We start from the raw sequence: 20,340 nt of genomic DNA, 5'->3' as shown, positions 1-20,340 counted from the left end.
GCCGACGTCAAAAAGTGGCTGAACCCCATTCCAAATTTCGAAAACAGGGTGACCCCCCCGGCACGCGACAACTGTAAAACAAAAGGTGGACACAAATTATATATATATATATATATATATATATATATATATATATATATATATATATATATATATATATATATATATATAATATAGTATAGTCTCCTGATGAGTGAGTTTCGCGACTCACGAAACAACGTTGTAGAGATGACATTGTAAATCAATTCTCCAGCATCCCTTATATATCTCGCTCTACTTTTGTATTGAGCACTTTGTATCGGACAAGTCGAACCGCATACTTCGTATATATATATATATATATATATATATATATATATATATATATATATATATATATATATATATATATATATATATTTTACATACATTTATATCTTAACAGTCATTCTGTGTTTTAAAGAAATTGTTGACATGTCAGTTGTAAGATAGGAATTTCAAAGTGTCAAACTCAAAGTTTGAATATAGTACATTTTGAATGAGCTGTGAATGTATTTCATACTTTCTATGCTTAACCAGATGTCCTGAACTGTTGTACAGAAATGGATGTCAATCATTAATATCAAAGAGGAAAAAGCAGTAAATCAAAAATTTTGATGGGCCAGCCATCCAATTAAATCTCCTGAGGAGCCATAGAGATGCATTTTAGCCAAATCTGATGTGTGCAGTGTCTGAGATGACCTTTCCCTGTAACATTGAAACCATAAAAGCACAGCTAATAATGACAAAAACTGCCTTTTTTAACTGTTATTTTGGTCATAAAAAAGCATCATTCTACAGAAAACCTGAGACACAAAGGAAAACAGTTGCATCAATGAGAACGAAAGATATCTTGTCATTTTTCTATCTCTAAAATAAGTCACTGTATCAAATATATATTGTGAAATATTTGTGCATGTTGCTTTCTCATACTGAATTCTCATAGAGAGAACAGAAAAGTATCAGGAATTTGCCATGCTTTTCATATAAATTGCAGATTTCATAACGGTACACTTTCACTTAGCAAACATCAAGATATCTCTGGCATATATCTCTGATGTATTAAAGTATGGCGCCCAAAGGGCGCGGAGAAAAATATGAAACATCCTGATGTCTCTGATATATATGTCTTGCATATTAAAGTCATGCACAGGAAGGGTGTGCTGAAAAATGTCTGATATATTAAAGTAATGCGCTCGAAGAGCATGCTGAAAAATATTGAACATACAGATATCTCAGATATATGTATGCCTGATATGTTAAAGTTGGACGTGCTGAAAAATATGTCTGATTTCTAAAGTTACGCGCCCGAAGGGCGCGCCGAAAAATGCAACTGAATGATGAAATTTGAGGCTGACACGATGCGTTTTAGGCAATGATGAGCCTGTGTCAAAATTCAAACACACACTGACCCCCCTATTGGGCATTTCAAAAACATGGTGACCCTCTATCACCAAAGTCAAAAACAGGGTGACACCCCCCCCCCCATGAATCCACCGGCCCCCAGGCAGAATAAACTGACCAGTCCCTAACCAGGCTTCATGGGTACACTGAACAATTCCGTGTAAGTCAAGAACAAGAACGGAAACGGCTTTATTAGCTCCAACATTTGCCTTCAACTTGTACAGTTTATCAACTGCGTTCTTGCAACAGTTGCAATCCCTATAAGCATAGACAGTAGTTAAACATACAATCACGGTCGCTTCATGGAGGGACCGTGATACAATGCAAGTTTAGAGAGATATATCATATATACCGTTGGAGCGAGACCCTCTCGCTCCCTATGCTCGACAATACAAGCAGGGTTGTCGCTTGGTGCCTGCAGATTTTAAACACCGCGGTTTTTTTGCTTTGAATTTTCAACTGACCCCGTTTGCTAAGTTAAAACAACAAGAAGAGTCGAGTGCTCTCTCTGCAAATCAAGAAGCATTTCGAACACGAAGGATTCGGATATCTTGACCTCAACATTACTAAGCTACGCAGCTCGAAAGTTATTCTCGGAAACAGGACGGGAACATTAGTCAAAGCCGGATTTTGCATGGAAACCAGCTTTTCTTTATCAGAAAGCATGCAATGTACTGCATACTGCTTATGCTCCCTCGAGCCTGAGACTTTCGCCCTCTCAACCATAAGGCTGCGCTCACAAAAAATGGTGGGGGGGGGCGGAGGAATTCGGGGGGGGGGGGGTTCCGAAAATTTTTGGGGTAGTAGAGGGTGGACTTGAAAACTTTGCTCTGCCTGTAAGGGGGGGGGACTTGAAAATTTTTTTGGTTCCCTTTTATGTTTTCCATTTTCCAATTCCAAGTTTTTGTAGGTGATTCAATGAAAATGAATACCATTTTTATGTCATCAAATTGTTTTAATGTTAGTAATCATTTAACAAAATCTAGAACCATTTTGTCACATTTCATGACTTTTATCTTGAAAAAATCGAAACGTGTGATTTGTCATAAAAAAACCCAAACGACCCCAGTAACAGGGCAGAAGCTGCAACTGTTGATGATTTTTGCAATATTTCTATGTAATATATCAACTTCAGTTTCTTGCTGTCTCCATACAGCATAATCAAACACACAATATTAATATTTCGACAAAGCCTGTATATATAAATATGTATTAGGTGATAATTTAATCAGTGACAGTCAGTTGTCAGTGATACAAATGCATGGAACACATACACAGGCTGTGATAGCAAGCTGAATAATGCTGTAGGGAGTAGAACAAGAACACAGTTGTATAAACTGAACAAAAATATTGTCAAAATTATCAAAGTTAATACAGCTACTGCCTACGGGCAGTGTCACTATCTGATACTGCCCTGCTACTGCAGTGTCACTGTCACTGCATACCTGAGCAGTGATAGAGATACCTCTGACTCTGATGTACATGGTAGTTGAAGACGATCTTTGTGTCAAGTGACGCTGATGATAGTGAAACATACTTATACACAAGATTAGGCCGATGGCAACACATGGAAGACCAGGAGACTTTCTGGCATATGAGAATAATATTAAAGAAAAAAGATTGGGTCATCATGTTCAATTTTCTAAATTTCCATAGCCACGGCATAAAATAATACAAAAGTAAAACTTTGAACAGTAAAAAAGACTAAATGAAAAAATATCTGACTAAATGGAATTGTTTATTTTTTAACCAAATTTGCCATTATTACACTCAAAATTTCAGAGATTAAAACATTTATTTGATGGAATATTTTAACCTTACAATATTGTCAATTTTGAGTAGCATCTAATTCATACATGTCTTGTACTTTTGAAAAAAAATTTGGTGGGTCACTGTGATCAGTTTTTTACAATATGGCAATCAGTCAGAATTCACAATTTGCATACTCTCTCAAGATCGTCATTTTGTGTGCTCTTCGGCAGGAGCAATTGGCCTGGCCAGATTTGGATTAACTCAAGTTGGCTTAGACTGATAAATCCAAAAAGTTCACTGATGCGTTTAAAAATGAATAAATTTAAGAACTTGCCTAAGAAATATGACTTTACAAAGTACAAGTAACAGGTAATGTTAAACATCTGCGAGAGGAATGACGCAATACGTGTTTATTTTGTCTGCGCGCACATCCTTTACAAATATCCGTGCTTGTGATAGTTGGGGGGGGGGGGCTTAAAAATTTTGATCATATAGAGGGGGGGCATTTGAAATTGTTTTAGGGTATTGAGGGGGATCTGAAAAATAATAAGATTTCAATCGCGATTCCTCCAGGCCCCCCCCCCCCAATCGTTATTTGTGAACGCAGCCTAAATTGTTGTGAGCTACCGAGAACATGATAGCCCAGTTGCGTGAATGTGTTGTACATTTTGATACATTAATCTCTCAATCCTTATACTCAACTACCGAACGCAATCACACAAGGGTCGCAATCAGGTCCTTAGGACGTTTGCGAGGAGACATAATCGATTAGTGTCGCAGAAAAGCGTTTTCGCAATACAGTACGAGTGGTGCGACCGTGTAGCTTGTGTAATCGCGTCACAGGCGTTATGTTGACCGGGTAGTTTGTAAAAGTGTAGTTTGTGTGACGTTCCGACGTACATGTATTACATATCAGTAGGTCGGAACGTAGCATAAACTCAGAGCAAAACTACACTTTTACAAACTACCCGGTCCACAATCGCCTGTGGATCGCGGTATAATAGCCCGTAGACTTGAGAACCTTCCGACTTCTGGATGTTTGGTGAGAACAAATGCATGTCCAGTCGAAGCAAATATTGAGAGCGGAGCACATAGTGAAAAGAAGTGATATAATAACGGAGACGTAGAGCAAATTATTAATTTACTAGTTTTTATTGAGAGCTAAAACGCCAAGCGGCTAGTGAAATAGTAACTTCTATTCATCAGGCATAAGGTGTCAATCATGTCTTCGACATGTGACTTGAACTGTAAGTCATGTCAGAGACGTCGGATGGTGTCATTTTCACAAACATTGTGATCTTTTGTTCTACTTGATTGTGTTTGACCATTTAACTATGAGTCCAAGACCCAATGGCAAGGCCACAGAATCGCCCCGGGTTATTTGATGACCTGGGTCAAAATTATTAGCTCATAGGGGGTAGGACAAGGGAGCGACGGGGGAGTCCAAAAGAGAGGAGGCAACTTGCAAAGAAAATCTTGTCTTCCGGCTGACTTAGGGTAAGTTGGACCCGAATGCCTATCGGAATTTTCCGATTAACAGAAGTACCTTTACTGCGTGCTATACCTTTCAACAGGGAGGAGAGTTGCTTGTTGCCGGCAATGGGGTTTATTTACTCTGGAGGTCATAAGCCATTAATTGGGTAACGCGGAAATTTTCCGCCTTCAGGGGATTAACCTATGTTTTCAATTCATAGCTTCACTTATCGTTGGTAGTATTTTCATCCATTCACAACAATGTGTCTCTGCCTTATGTTTTTCAAAAGCAATTTCGCCCTCTAGATGGCAGTTGTATTCAAATTGTAACAAATACAGAGCAAATGATGGTTTTATGTTATTCATTTTCATTGCGTCACTAAATCGTTTTGTTATAAGTATGAGATGATTGTAAATAACTTGGGCACTTGTGTTTCAAAACAGTACATCATGAAGGCTGGGTCTGACGACAGAAAAAGAGACTCTTTGTAGATTAAAAAAAAAGATGTCAGGTAATTTACATGAGTAAAATAACTGGTGTAATGTTTCATTATCATTGCTCTTAAAGAAGAAGCATGGGGTGTTTGGACCACATCCCGTCTGCAGAGGTCAAAGTTCGTGTACAAGATACCGTTAAGAAGTTTAAATTGAAATCTTCTCCAGCTCTTGTATCTATACCCACTTTGAAACGCAAGGAGTACGTGAGAGACCATGGCTGATTGAAGCTGTATACTCTTTCATAAGATGGCTACTAATAACTCAGTGGTACTGGGTCTTCTTGACTTTGGAAGGCTACTATAAATAACTCAGTGGTACTGGGTCTTCTTGACTTTGGAAGGCTACTAATAACTCAGTGGTACTTGGTCTTCTTGACTTTGGAAGGCTACTAATAACTCAGTGGTACTGGGTCTTCTTGACTTTGGAAGGCTACTAATAACTCAGTGGTACTGGGTCTTCTTGACTTTGGAAGGCTACTAATAACTCAGTGGTACTGGGTCTTCTTGACTTTGGAAGGCTACTAATAACTCAGTGGTACTGGGTCTTCTTGACTTTGGAAGGCTACTAATAACTCAGTGGTACTGGGTCTCCTTGACTTTGGAAGGCTACTAATAACTCAGTGGTACTGGGTCTCCTTGACTTTGGAAGGCTACTAATAACTCAGTGGTACTGGGTCTCCTTGACTTTGGAAGGCTACTAATAACTCAGTGGTACTGGGTCTTCTTGACTTTGGAAGGCTACTAATAACTCAGTGGTACTGGGTCTTCTTGACTTTGGAAGGCTACTAATAACTCAGTGGTGCTGGGTCTTCTTGACTTTGGAAGGCTACTAATAACTCAGTGGTACTGGGTCTTCTTGACTTTGGAAGGCTACTAATAACTCAGTGGTACTGGTCTTCTTGACTTTGGAAGGCTACTAATAACTCAGTGGTACTGGGTCTTCTTGACTTTGGAAGGCTACTAATAACTCAGTGGTACTGGGTCTTCTTGACTTTGGAAGGCTACTAATAACTCAGTGGTGCTGGGTCTTCTTGACTTTGGAAGGCTACTAATAACTCAGTGGTACTGGGTCTTCTTGACTTTGGAAGGCTACTAATAACTCAGTGGTACTGGGTCTTCTTGACTTTGGAAGGCTACTAATAACTCAGTGGTACTGGGTCTTCTTGACTTTGGAAGGCTACTAATAACTCAGTGGTACTGGGTCTTCTTGACTTTGGAAGGCTACTAATAACTCAGTGGTACTGGGTCTTCTTGACTTTGGAAGGCTACTAATAACTCAGTGGTGCTGGGTCTTCTTGACTTTGGAAGGCTACTAATAACTCAGTGGTGCTGGGTCTTCTTGACTTTGGAAAGCCACTAATAACTCAGTGGTACTGGGTCTTCTTGACTTTGGATGGCTGTTAGTAACTCTAATAAACTCTAATAAAGCCACTTCATTTGAGTTCATAAACTCACCGCCATAGTAAAAGTGATCTGCCTGTACTTCCGGTGTTTCATAAAATTCTAGTTCTGTCGTGTGCAATTCAGTTGTGACGTGTGCAAAATTCAGTTGAAACTACACCACTTTTCAAATTTATACATGAAAAAAAAACATTTTAAATTGTCGCTTGCAATGATTGTTTGTCCTATTCTTCATTGCCGGCAGCTGTGCAGCTGTCGTACTCCCTAATATTAATCACTGTGTTCAGTTGGTTTTACCGCTAAAACACATCAACTTGTAGTTTGCAGTAAAAATAGGGTAATTTTTTCACGATGTAAAATCTTGCATGAGCCGCTTTTCATTTTGTCAAGGCTTCCTTTTCTACTGATTTGACGATGTAAAATGAAGTATGATATTACGTGAGTAGACATCAATCATCGATGGCCAGAGTTTAATCTGTCCATGCCTGTGCCAACTTCTGTTGCACGTTGTATTGTTCACGTGATTAATTCGCTACAGTAACTGCAATTCATTACAACCGCTCCATGGTAGCATTTCAACGAACCTATGATCTAATTTCTGCAATAGTTCTTTCACTGATTTTATTTAGCTTCAAGCCAATAGTCCATAGTCAAAACACCTGTTGTTTTCACCAAGTCAAGGTGAGTATTATGTAAATATCTAATTATCATTTGTTATCAAAGAACCGCGGGTACAGTAGGCATTGATTGTGAGAACCAATAGACTAAAACTGAGGGTAAATTTATACATACCAATTCATCATTCACTGATTTGGAGAGAGAATGCTTCTATATTTCATTTGGATAGAATTCTTGCCACAAATCATATGCTGATTTCATATACTAAACATTAAAATTATATGTCGGGGTTATTTCCTGATAAAGATATGGCGGAATAATACAGAGTAATTCACCAATATATAATGTCGCAAGCTATGGTTAGATGTCATCTGTGCCATTACATCTCTAATAACAGACTAGATCACAGTCAATGCGTCATATTTATTTGAGAAAACCAGATCGTGAACATTGACTCCACTGCTCCATCTCAAGATGAAAAGATGAACTGATTGACACTGCGTTAGTTATATGCTAGATTAACAAGGATTCAAAGGCGACATAGAGTTCGTGAAATACATAGCTCTGTAGTAATAAAAGACATCATCGAAAATTTTATATTATGGAAATCAGAATACTTTATGGAAGATCGCTGTACGAGAAAATGGTGGTTTTTACGGTGTAGTGCTGAATACAATGTAATTGGTGACCTCGATTTAATGCCATAAATGAGGACGAGGTAGTGATCAAAACAAGATGGCGTCCCTAATATGTTAATGATTAAAGTAGACGGCTCTAAGCTTGTATTGATTGCATTAGTGTTGTTAGCTATTGGAGTCCAATGGCCGCAACATGCGTTGTACATGAGCGATTTATGAGAGCAGTCTGCTAGATTTCAAATACGAGTATTCATTTTTGTTGCTTTAACGAGTGCAACACATGTAATATGGATTAAGGTTTTTTCCATAGACGGATAGAGTACAGATTCGCTGATGTGAGTTGCTAGATGATTTGTTTTGTTCCCAGTCACGTGAATCTAGGTATATGATAATCACGATTGCAGTCTTTCAGATCTCACTAATAATGATATTTTTAATCAGTGATGAGATCTTCGAGACTTTAATTAAGTGCAGTAAAATTAGGTACAGGGATTGATTTATCGGCTACATTTCCATGTTTATACGGTTAACTTGTTTGAAATAATTGCTCCTACCATTTCCAGTACTGATAATAAGACTGATCCGCATACCGTCAAAATTTCATATTACCTGATATCTGATGCAAAATGTTAATGTTTGTTCAAATGTTTATACTAGACATGAAAATAGTACATCGGGAAAATGGTAAGTTGTGACTATTACTATTACGAAGTGAAACCAAAAAATATCAGGCCGTCCGTCCACTTACACAAAAACAGAAAACAAAAAAACCTACGTCAGAGACAAATTATCTTCGTAACACAACCAGTCTATTTAATTTATTAGATTTAATTTATTAGTATGCTTGTACTAATACAAGTATAACTTGTATTTCCAAGCGTTGCTTACAACGTGCTTATTGTAGGGCACAAGAAACAATGCATTGTGAATGTAATAGTTGAGCTTTTATACTTGTGACCATGGGAAAGTCAAAGTTTGTGCGATTGATTTATGTTGTTGTTTTTTCTGTGTTTGTTTGTTTGTTTGGGTTTTGGGATTTTTTTGCGGGCTGGCTGGTAGGTTTTTCAAAAATCCAAGGGCGGTTAACTAAGAATTTTCTTCACATGGCCTAATGCTAGATGCGTGTAAAGTGATGGTGATAAACCATGCTGTATGTGTACATTCTTTGAAAACCAAACATAAAATCCTGACATGATGTTACATCGTGACGTCGGCTACTGCTAACTTTCCAGGAAAATTGCAAGTCAGCGAACGAAGGATTTGATACACACTCCTCTTACGACTTTACCGGACTTCATCATACATTAATGGCGTCAAAAGATACGGTGGACACCTGTGATGCTCTTAAAAACTTGGAATATATTTCAAGTCATCAGAAAACAGACGAATTTTCTGACACACACCAGAAGCAAAGACAAGCGAAAGATCTTGGCGCACAACAACGAAGAGAATCTGTTTCACGTGATGCCGGCCGATATGGAGGTTATTGTGTTACCAAACCATCAGCATATTCTGAACAAGCTTCTTCAAGGCGTTGTAAAAGTGAGGTCAATTTTCGTGTTTCATATAACCTGACGACGAAAACTCCACTCTTGAGCGACAGAGATTTCGAAGAACTTTTGCCAGCATAGCTAAAACACGTTAAACAACCAATAACCAGCACGCGCAATAATTTGTATGAAGACTTACATCCTAATGTAGGCCTTACATAGAGCAAAACTTCAAGTATTTGATACATCCTTCGCATATGCTCATGTATTCTTACATAGAATGTCATATTATTTTATCATTGTAGAAAGTACAGCTCTGTACGACTACTCTGAAGTTCTTCATAAATCAATTTTGTTCTACGAAGCCCAACGATCTGGACAACTTCCAGATTGCAACAGAATTCCTTGGCGAGGTCATTCATGTTTAGAGGACATGGGTCACAATGGAGAGGATCTGTCAGGTGGTTGGTTTGACGGTCAGTTTAATCACATGATACAAAATCAAAATCACCGTACCATTGGCACGTGAAAATCCCCTTTGAATTGATTAATTAAAGAGGAAAAACAAATGATAAGAAAGCAAGGGCAATTTGTAGTACTTGTCAGGTCTGTAGGAACTGTAGCTCTAAAAACTGCTTTTATAGTATTTGAACTTGAATGACAGATTTAACTAAACATGCAACCGTGACAGTATCATGCGAAATATTTTGAAAGATACCATGACATCAAGTTAAGGAATATCGACGTCGATGATTTATTTTGCGAACCCACAGCGTGCGTATGTGTTGGCGTTGCTCATTGCAACTGTTTATGTGCTCTGTGGCTAATTATAAATTCCATTGCAGCTGGAGATTATGTTAAGTTTGGCCTTCCCATGGCATGGAGTACCACCGTCTTAGCATGGGGATTAATTGCATACAGAGATGCGTACGAAACATCCGGACAATTGCAATATATGTTAGACTGTATTAAATGGCCAGCTGATTATTTCCTGAAAGCTCACACCAAAGAAGATGAATTTTATTATCAGGTAATCTTGCTTTGAATTCTCATTTGTCAAGATGATCTATCATATGTTGCTTGTTTCTGTTTTCGCCTCAATCTTAAATAAATGGCAGTTATTCCCTTACTTAATACGAAATTGTTTGTTCAATCGACAATTTAGTTGCACGATGAAAATATGGATTTTGTCGAAGACTTTCTTCGCCTGTTTTTGAACGTAAGGCACAGAGTGTGTTGTTATCGCAATGGGGCAAATATTTGGACTTAAAACACATTATCACGTAAACACTGCATATAAAGTATCTTCCGTTTCATATCTGCATGTACACACATTTGGAGTTGCGAGACTTTTAAAGACAGCAATGTTTACATAGAGAAAATACGATAAATTGTGAGTGACACAAAAGAAGTTGAAGGAATAAGATCAGAATTGTACATCTTCTCGAAGGAACATAGTGCGTGTGCAGTACCAATGATTTCATCCTAACAGCTGTTAATTATTGCGTCTTTCTGTCAAGTATTCTGAATGTCCTAGAATTAAACTTAAAAATCATTAGTTTTCCAATGCAAATTTGACTGATGAATACACGTGTACCTTGGAACAGGTAGGCGACCCTGAAATAGACCACAAGTATTGGGGACGTGCTGAGAATATGTCTCTACCACGCCCCTCCTTCAAAGTTGATCCAAGCAATCCAGGATCAGATGTTACTGGAGAGACTGCCGCCGCCCTTGCTGCTTGTGCCATTGGATTTAAAGATATAAGTACACATATTATTTTTTTCTTTTCCAAAAATCCTTCGTGTTTGATAAGGTTTCCTTCTTGAAGTAGACAACCAACTCAAACTGTCACATGAATTTTAACAAATAAAAGAACAATTACTTTTCCAGGACCTCTCGCAATAATTTCTCGACATATAAATAATTTCAGCAGTAAACATGACCTGTCACTATCCTGTACACTACTACCGTACTTCTAGCCTCGTGTATTATGAATTCTGACATTTTCCTTTGCACACATTTTTTCTTCCATTTCATTTGTCCATCTTTGGAAAACATAATTACAGATACATCGTATGCGTCTCTGCTTTTGAAGCATTCCAAACAGCTGTACAACTTTGCTAACACCCACAGAGCCAATCGACCGACCAGAGGCCCTTACAAGTAAGATAAATTTGCTGGTTAAATATGATACCGATCCACTTCCTTATCTCAGAAATAAAGGCTTTTAAAAGGTCCAGTAATTTTGAGGGAAACGTAAAAACTCAATCATTTATACATGAGCAGCGACAAAACGTAACAATGACTTAGATAATAACATTGCCACCATCACCTTCACCGCAATAGACAACATCATCACCACCATCATCATCACCATTACAACCATCTTCACCACCACCATCATCACCACCATTACAACCATCATCACAACTACCACTATCATCATTACCATACAACCATCATCACAACCAACATCATCATCACCACCACCACCATCATCACAACCAACATCATCATCACCATTACAACCATTATAACTACTACCACTACCATCATCACCATTACAACCATCATCAACACCACCATCATCATCACCATTACAACCATCATCACAACCACCATCATCATCACCACCACCACCATCATCACAACCAACATCATCATCACCATTACAACCATTATAACTACTACCACTATCATCATCACAACCACCACCATCATCACAATAACCATCATCATCACAACCACCATTATTATCACCATTACAACCATCATCACAACCAACATCATCATCACCATTACAACCATTATAACCACTACCACTATCATCATCACCATTACAACCGTCATCAACACCACCATATCATCACCATTACAACCATCATTACAACCACCATCATCATCACAACCACCACCATCATCACAACCACCATCATCATCACAACCACCATCATTATCACCATTACAACCATCATCACAACCAAAATCATCCCAACCATAATCATCACCATTACAACCATCATCACGACCACCACTATCATAATTATCATTATAACCACCATCACCTCTACCATGATCACAATCACAGCTACCGTCACCATCACCATGGAGGGGATTTAAAAATGTAATCATGAACACACAAACAGTGACACAACATAACAATAACCTAGATACTCTTACAACAACTATCACTGTCACCATCACTGCCACCGCCACCACCAATATCATCATCATCATCACCACCATAATTGTCACAACAACCACCCTGCAACACAGCCACCATCACTGCTACAATCACTGCTACCACAATAATCATCACAATCAGCACATTACCATATGTCGATCGGAAGTGACGTTTCAAATGAGGTATAATCATTGAAAGATGTGAGACACATAGACGTATTATAAAAGATTTTTTCCTAGCTGATATCCTTTGATTTATCCGAAATTAATTTTATATGTTTAGAGTAAATCAGAGTTTTGGCTACATGCTGGCGTGGGCTGCAGTTTGGTTATACTTTGCAACCAGCGATAAGAAGTTCCTTGACGATGCCAAGTTACATTACCAAGAATTTCATTTACATCGAAGAGCGTGGTCTTTTGCTTGGGGCAACCCCGCTCCTGGAGTTCAGGTACGTAGCCTTTATACAGTAGCAAGAGTATTTTTCTATTTCAAACTTGATTTGTTATCCATTGTTATTTTTATGCTGTTGACATGCACGGGTCTCTTTCGCTAAATTCAAATTATTTATCGATTGTTTTCTGTAGCTCTTGTTATATATTTTAACACGGGAAGATATGTATCGCGATCACTTTGTAAATTATTTAGACGGATGGCTTCCTAATAGTAGACTGGCATATACCCCTAAAGGTTTGGTTTTCCGAGCAGAATGGGGAGCTTTACGATACGCAGGTGAGATTCATTTCAATTCAATTCAATTCACTTTCAATTCAATTTCGGTTACTTTTGATTTATTACCAGTCTACATCCTGTAATATACACTTCGGTACATCGTCTTTACAAGGCATGAAAAATGTTATTTTATATGGAGAAATTACAAAAGTGTTGTAAGTTTGATAACAAGCATATAAAATCATTTCCCTCGGCTATGAATTGTAAGTTTTCCGTTGCCGCTTTACACTTTAAATGGCGGCGAAATTGATTTGAAATTGCACGGCATCACCGCGATGAAATACAGTAGTATTGCGTTCGTTTAGTACACATGAGTGGATAGAAATAGGTTTGAAATTATAAATAGAGTGGTTTTTATAAAGCATATTTGAAGCCTTCTAGCGATATTTTGGTTGATGTGATGAATTGCCGTACAGTTGTCTGCAGAGTTTATCAAGTAGAATGTAAGGAAAACCAATTATACTTGCAATGGTGGTACATCTTACGGGTGTACTGTAATGTCGAATAATTTATAATCAGTAATTATATCGTTAAATATAGTTTTAACTGGATGGAAAGGTGTCAATACGTGCCGGCTATTGCCTTTTTAAATTTACCCCAGAACAGCAATGAAACTCTTTTTGTGACGATTTATATGGGGCTACCTAGCCTACCTAACCTACTTACCCACACTACCTGTACATTTTCGTGTCTTCAATAACTCGGAATCTTTGGCAATAGACAGCGATAAAAATATAGAATCGTTGCAATAATTTTCATGTCTGCAATACTAACAACAATGATAAAAACAACAACAAAAAACAACATTAACAATAGAACTTTGTGTAAAATTATCATGATTAGGATGATTTTGGTTTTTCTTAATGATACTGAAACAAAACTGCTGAGTGGATCGCCAAGTTGACGGTTGTTAATAAAACACAAAGATGTTTATGATTGTAAACACTCACCTCAGACTGACATTGTACGTCATCGTCTTGTTGCTTGCAGCCAATAACGCCTTTCTTGCGTTAGTGGCGGCAGATCATGGTATTAAAACCAAGGCCTACAGGCAATTTGCCAAAAGTCAAATTCACTATATTCTTGGAGACACCGGTAGAAGCTTTGTCGTTGGTTTTGGTAAAAATCCACCAAAGAGGCCACATCATAGGGCTAGGTGAGTCTTATTCAAGTGTGTTTGATTTAGCATACACCGGTAGAAGAACTGAGAAAAATTTCCTACACTTCTAGCCGGGGCTACATTTAATCAATCGACGGGACCGAATTCTCTATGAAATTGTTACAACGATGGGCTAAAGTTAATCATGACAGCTTTATTTGTTCTTGTACGGGAAACTATATATCAATCCTGTGTATGTAGGTCACTGGCTACTTTTGTCTGCCGACGAAAATATTTGGTTTACTAATTTTCAGCTGAAAAATGCGGGAAATATACATTCCCGGCAAAGACAATATTTTCCTACCGATAAAACAATTGAACTCCACAGTGTTACTGATAAATTACACTTGGCATACAAAAAATTGTTGGGCCGGTAGGAAATGTTTTGCCGACAATTGTTTTCGCTGACAAAATCACCTTAACGGAAAAAGTTGCATTATTTGCTTGATTTGAATAGATGATTTTTTTCTTAAGACCATACTTAAGAGATAAACGTGATATAAAATAATCACTGCATACCAAAAATTAAAGATTCGGTTGCATGCTAAAATCTTTAGATGTTTTGGTGATATCGTCAAATTACGTTAAAGCGTTTAGTGTACCGTTTTTTCAAGCTCTTGTAAAAGGTAAAATGCTCCCCTGGGACAGATTTTCGGACTCTCAAGGTTTTACAATAATTTTTTTGGTCTACCACTATTGTGAGATCATTTTGAAGCTCATGGAATTAATCAAATCTTAACCTGTTTATTTTTGCGAAAAATAAAAAAAACTTTTTTTCCCAAAGGCCAATTAAAAGTGTCGATAAATGTTGGTTAATTTCATAAAAGGTTTCTCTGGAGCCAAAATTTGAACGGTGACTCCCGCTTTTTACCATTGGTTTTCAGGGAAAATTATTGAAAATTTTGTTAAGGAAAGTTTGGGCAAAAGTTGAAATCTTTCATTTTCATTAATTTTAATTACACTAAGGAACCTGAAGTGGGGTACAAACAGCGCTCAGTCTGTACAGCTAGCTTAGCAAGCGCTAAAGAAAGACGATGCATTAGGGCACCGCTTACCTCTTGATCGCCAAGCAAGTTCTTATGACTGTCACACAGCAGGTTTTGATACTCGGTGACGCGCACGGACTAGGAAAAATAGTTTTAGCCTAATGTATTGAATAGCTCTTGCACTACTTCAATACTGTATTGCAGTTGAACACGATTGGAACTAATTTAGAATGATTGGATGGTGAAGTAATGTCATTAAAATCTGCAAATGTAAGCTAATCTGCTTTTCTTTGTACATTACATACTTGTTTTTATGAGTACTTTGTAATATTGAGACATTCAGCTATATGGCACCTGAGATTTTTGAGAAATTTGAAAAATATGTAGATCCAATTATCCCAAATAAGTTTCAATCGTGTTGCTCGTACTTTTCATAAGTCGCAATTGTAAGCTTATTATGTATAGTACTGGCATAAACTTGTTACAAATTAAACTTCAGACTTTAAAAGGAATGTTGGAAGGGGCTATCAGTCGTTCAAGGTCAGGAGGCATCAAATATTTTGTGTGGACTAGTGAAAATATCTAAGTATTTTACTACAGACCAGTAATAATGATGCACTTATTTTGTAAAAACTGTATGTAGGATATCTGCAGCACCAATAGATTAGACTACATAATCAGTAGATTAGACTGAGTGACGATCAAATTAGAATGTCAGACGAGGATGACAGGACCAGCAATTAGAATGCAGGACCAGTAGAATAAACTGCAGAACCAGTAAATCAGAATGCAGGATCGGCAGATTAGATTAGACGGGAGACTGTTTGATTTATGTATTTACTGGTCAGTGACTACTAGATACCCTACTGGTCAGTAACCACCAGGTACCATACTGGTCAGTGACCACCTGATACTGAGTGGTTTTAACCACCAAAAGATGAAATTGTTTACTTATTATCGATGACATCATGGTTTGTGATGCCATGCCTGTGTCGTTAAATAACTTGCAGTGATCCTTAATGTTTGTAATATTCCATTCAAATTATCGATTTACTGCAATTTCATCTTCAATGTATATCAAGGTTTAAACATATGTCACTTCTGTTTATATTGATCAACAAATATTGAAGTAAATACATTTTCTTTTGTATTGTGTCAATTTGCATCGATTTCTTTGTCCGTATGTCTGTCAATTGCAGGCTCTCCTATCTTCATGTTTATCTAACTACTGGTATATTTAATAACTTGATCTTTCAGTTCCTGCCCAAGTCCACCTGCCAAGGCAGGTAATAGTCATCTCCTGAGAGATGCACCAAATCCTTATATATTGTATGGTGCTGTGGTCGGAGGTCCTGGCAGATTCGATAATTATGTTGATGATAGGAAAAATTATAAAATGAATGAAGTTGCTTGCGATTACAACGCTGGATTCCAGTCTGCCGTTGCAGGTCAGTTGCATTTAGTTAGGGATATCAGTTCGTGGAATATGATCCTCTCGACATTTACTTCCGTTGTTAAAGCTTGTTCAAAGTCATAAAAATTATTATAGCTAAGTTTCAAGTTATATAAATTATTATAGCTAAGTTTCAAAGTCATATTAATTATTATAGCTAAGTTTCAAAGTCATAAAAATTATCGATGATAATTTGTAAAGAAGACATTTCTCATTTCAAGACAGAATCATTTTGTGCAATAAAGAACGTCTTGTACACATTACATGTTTCTGTAATTGATGTGTTGGTGTTTTGATTTATATATATATATATATATATATATATATATATATATATATATATATGTGTGTGTGTGTGTGTGTGTGTGTGTGTGTGTGTGTGTGTGTGTGTGTACATGCTCTGTATACATTGTGTAAGATTAGTGAAAAGTGGAAAGTCGAGGCTGTATACATTGTTCACGATAAGTGGAAAGTGGGAGCGGAAGGTAAAGATCACGACTTATGCCATCATTATGTAACTAAATAAAATGTTAATAATTTTGAAACTTTTCTCTATCATTACCTACTAGGACTAAAACATTTAGACGTTACCGGCCAACTATGATGTCTTCAATCAAACGTACCAATCCAAAGGCAGTACAGCTATTTCATACAGGAAATTTCGGCCTATCAATTTACTCGATACGACTGTGGATGAACATGAAAAGAACATGAAAAATCACCCACGGCTGTCGAATCGCAATTCATATTAAAGAACCAGGTGTTTACGACTGTGGAGTGTATATGAACATCTCGTTTATCAAATATAAATCAAGCTATTTTATTATTTTTATAATAATCGAAAACACTGAACTCAAATCCTCATTGCCAGCTGTAAAATGTAGTATCCATGGAGTACCGTTAACTGCACCACTGATTCATTGTGTATCATATGAAATCACGTGATGTATGGTGTGAAATCATGTGATGTATGCTTAGTCTAACCACACAGTGCATAGTGGACAAGAAACAAAGATGTGTGATTAAAATGAATACAGCGAGAAAGGTTGAATGCTCCCGAGGAAAAGCTACAAAGTTATCACAGGGACTCGATCAACAAAAACAAACACATAATTCAATATGCTTTGTTAACTCTCTGCTCAAGAGTTATATGCCATTCCTTTGCCATCTGGATCTGATACCTACCACAAACATTCAATTTTACGTTGCAGTCACTCATCAGCAAAGCGACTTCGACGTTTGAAATACACTTAAAAGTATTCAGTTTTTGATGTCATATAATATCAAAACGTGTAGTATCTCATTCTATTTGAAATAACTTTAAGTTGCTTATGTTGACCGTAAAACCTGATTATATATTTCATGTACTTATTTAGAGTAGTATTCTTTGTAATACGTTTGTAGACAATGAATTGACAAGAGCATAGTCTCTAACTAGAATAGAATTGACTTTCAAATATCATCATCAACTCAGACACTGGTAATGACACTTCTTACTTTGTAGTTTTCTGAGTATTTTTACCAAAGATGCACTAGTTGCTAGAATCGTATCGGCAATTGTGAAAGCTTTGGTAAATTAGTAAACAACCATGCTACTTATCAAAAACTGAATCAATGTTGTAGTCGATTTTTCACGATTTTCTTCTTCGTTAGCAGTTTTCCAATTCCCAAAGCACATTCCAGACGTGGACTGTTGTGTTGACGTTGTCAATACGGAAATACTGTTATCAACAAATTGGCGAATTTTTAATGGTTCAAACAGTAGATGAAAAATAGAGATTCCCATTTTATAAAAAAATCAATTTTTAAGTAAAAACACTTTACAGAAACGAACAACGATATAAAGTGAAACTCATAGGTTGAACATCGACGTCCCGTGCAACAATGGAAGAATATCAAGTGTGTGACATCACAGGCGGTTACTACACGTCATTCTTACTTTTTAAATCGAACTCTATTGTGACGTTTTGAAATGTTAAGTTTCACTAAGCGTCTCTGATCACTGTTTTCATGTTGATTTAGATGTACCAGTAAAACATGACTGTTATTCAGTAATCTAGCGATTGTTAGTTTACTCTTGGCGGTAATATTATTAAAATCTAAATGAGCAATATTTGCGTTTTGACTGAGTGAATAACAATGATTAAATCTGTAACCAATTACAGTGATTAAATCTGTAGCCAATTACAATGATTAAATCTGTAGCCAATTACAATGGTTAAATAAAACTAAAGCCTCTTTTGATTTCAAGAGTTAACGTGAAAATAGACAGGTTCAAATGTAATCCGAAACCAATGAGGCCAATGTCAAAAATTAACTTTACTATGCTATAATTATTTACAGGGACATCGTTTGTGTATTTTCAGAAAAAAAAATCTATCGTCGAAACACAATCATACAGTCATGTTTGGATTATATTTACATTTTCAGGTACAATTTTGTGTCTATTTATTGATATGAAACATGCAAACGGGTCTTCCTTTGCGCGTTTTAACCAAAACTGACATGATTAGGAAACGAGCCTGTTAAATTTAATGTAACTACTTACACAATTGTTTAAATTGAATTAAATTGAATTAAATTGAATAATTTGAGAATGTCGCTCTATTGCCCTGTACACCGTCCCTCCACCCACGTGCCCTGTACAACTTCTGGATTTGTCTCATCGTTTTGCTATTGGTTTAACATTACAACAGCTGATTTCTCAGGATCAAAACATTATCAATCAATATTTAAAACTGCTCCAGTCTCCAGACACTTTGCAAGTTAAGGTTGCTGATGCTCGCAGTTTTAATTTGTCGCTGTGGCAGTAAATAAATTGTAAGAGGAGGAATTGAGTCTCCCCTCGGAACCGTCTCTATAGTAACGTGAATTTTCATCACTGGCTTGATTTGCCGAATTTTTGCCGCCTTACAGCGCTACAATTTTACTCATTAAAAGCTCGGCGCAGAGTAATTATACATTAAACTGTTCTATTGGCTACAATAGGGCAGTTCACAGTTTACGTCACTGTTCTCTCATTAATATGCAAAAATAAATATTTGTCCGCATTTTTAGATTACGCTTTTGAAAATTACGCATGCAAGAACGACGAAAATACATCGCAGTGGGCGACTGCTAGTGTAACAGTGAATACTAAAAAACATATTCACGACTCAGAGTACAAGCTGCAAAAACAGCCACGCATGCAACATTGATAAAATTTGTCCGCATTTCAAGCTGCGTGTCCGATGTCGCGCGCGTACAGCTATATTTAGTAACAAACCTGTAACCGTGAACAGCGCTATTCATTAATTTTGACTGCAGTGTCGATCCTTCCAGCTGGTGCTTGGAAAACTACACTGGTAGTGGTGTGCCTAAACAATAATAATATGTATGAACATATATTACTGTAAATTCAGTAAATGAAATGCTATTTTTCAAGATGATCATTAAATCGCGTCCTGACACAATGAAAATATGAATATCCGTTATAGGCACATTTATCCCTCGGAACGTGTCGTCATCGGGTCAATACAATATTCTAATGAGGATT

The 20,340-nt window shown here is 37.1% G+C and overlaps 1 protein-coding gene across 2 annotated transcripts; it reads left to right on the top strand.

Annotated features, from left to right (window-relative positions):
- The first annotated feature begins 6,997 nt into the window (after positions 1–6,997).
- LOC139132762 (endoglucanase F-like) lies at positions 6,998–18,918 on the top strand. Of its 2 annotated transcripts, XM_070699025.1 has the most exons (11): positions 6,999–7,226; positions 9,034–9,343; positions 9,597–9,767; positions 10,137–10,321; positions 10,899–11,058; positions 11,361–11,457; positions 12,761–12,926; positions 13,063–13,207; positions 14,198–14,363; positions 16,610–16,800; positions 17,375–18,918. In XM_070699025.1, exons 1-11 carry the CDS (start codon positions 7,110–7,112, stop codon positions 17,407–17,409), a joined length of 1,743 nt encoding a protein of 580 aa, XP_070555126.1. In that variant the 5' UTR covers positions 6,999–7,109; the 3' UTR covers positions 17,410–18,918. The 2 variants fall into 2 exon arrangements, with proteins under 2 accessions (XP_070555127.1, XP_070555126.1); XM_070699026.1 differs by lacking the exon at positions 9,597–9,767 and having other exon boundaries at positions 6,998–7,226.
- Positions 18,919–20,340: the final 1,422 nt, after the last annotated feature.

This window comes from Ptychodera flava, chromosome 5 (genome assembly GCF_041260155.1).
Source record: "Ptychodera flava strain L36383 chromosome 5, AS_Pfla_20210202, whole genome shotgun sequence".
Lineage (NCBI taxonomy): Eukaryota > Metazoa > Hemichordata > Enteropneusta > Ptychoderidae > Ptychodera > Ptychodera flava.
This window is presented reverse-complemented; position numbering and strand designations above follow the sequence as displayed.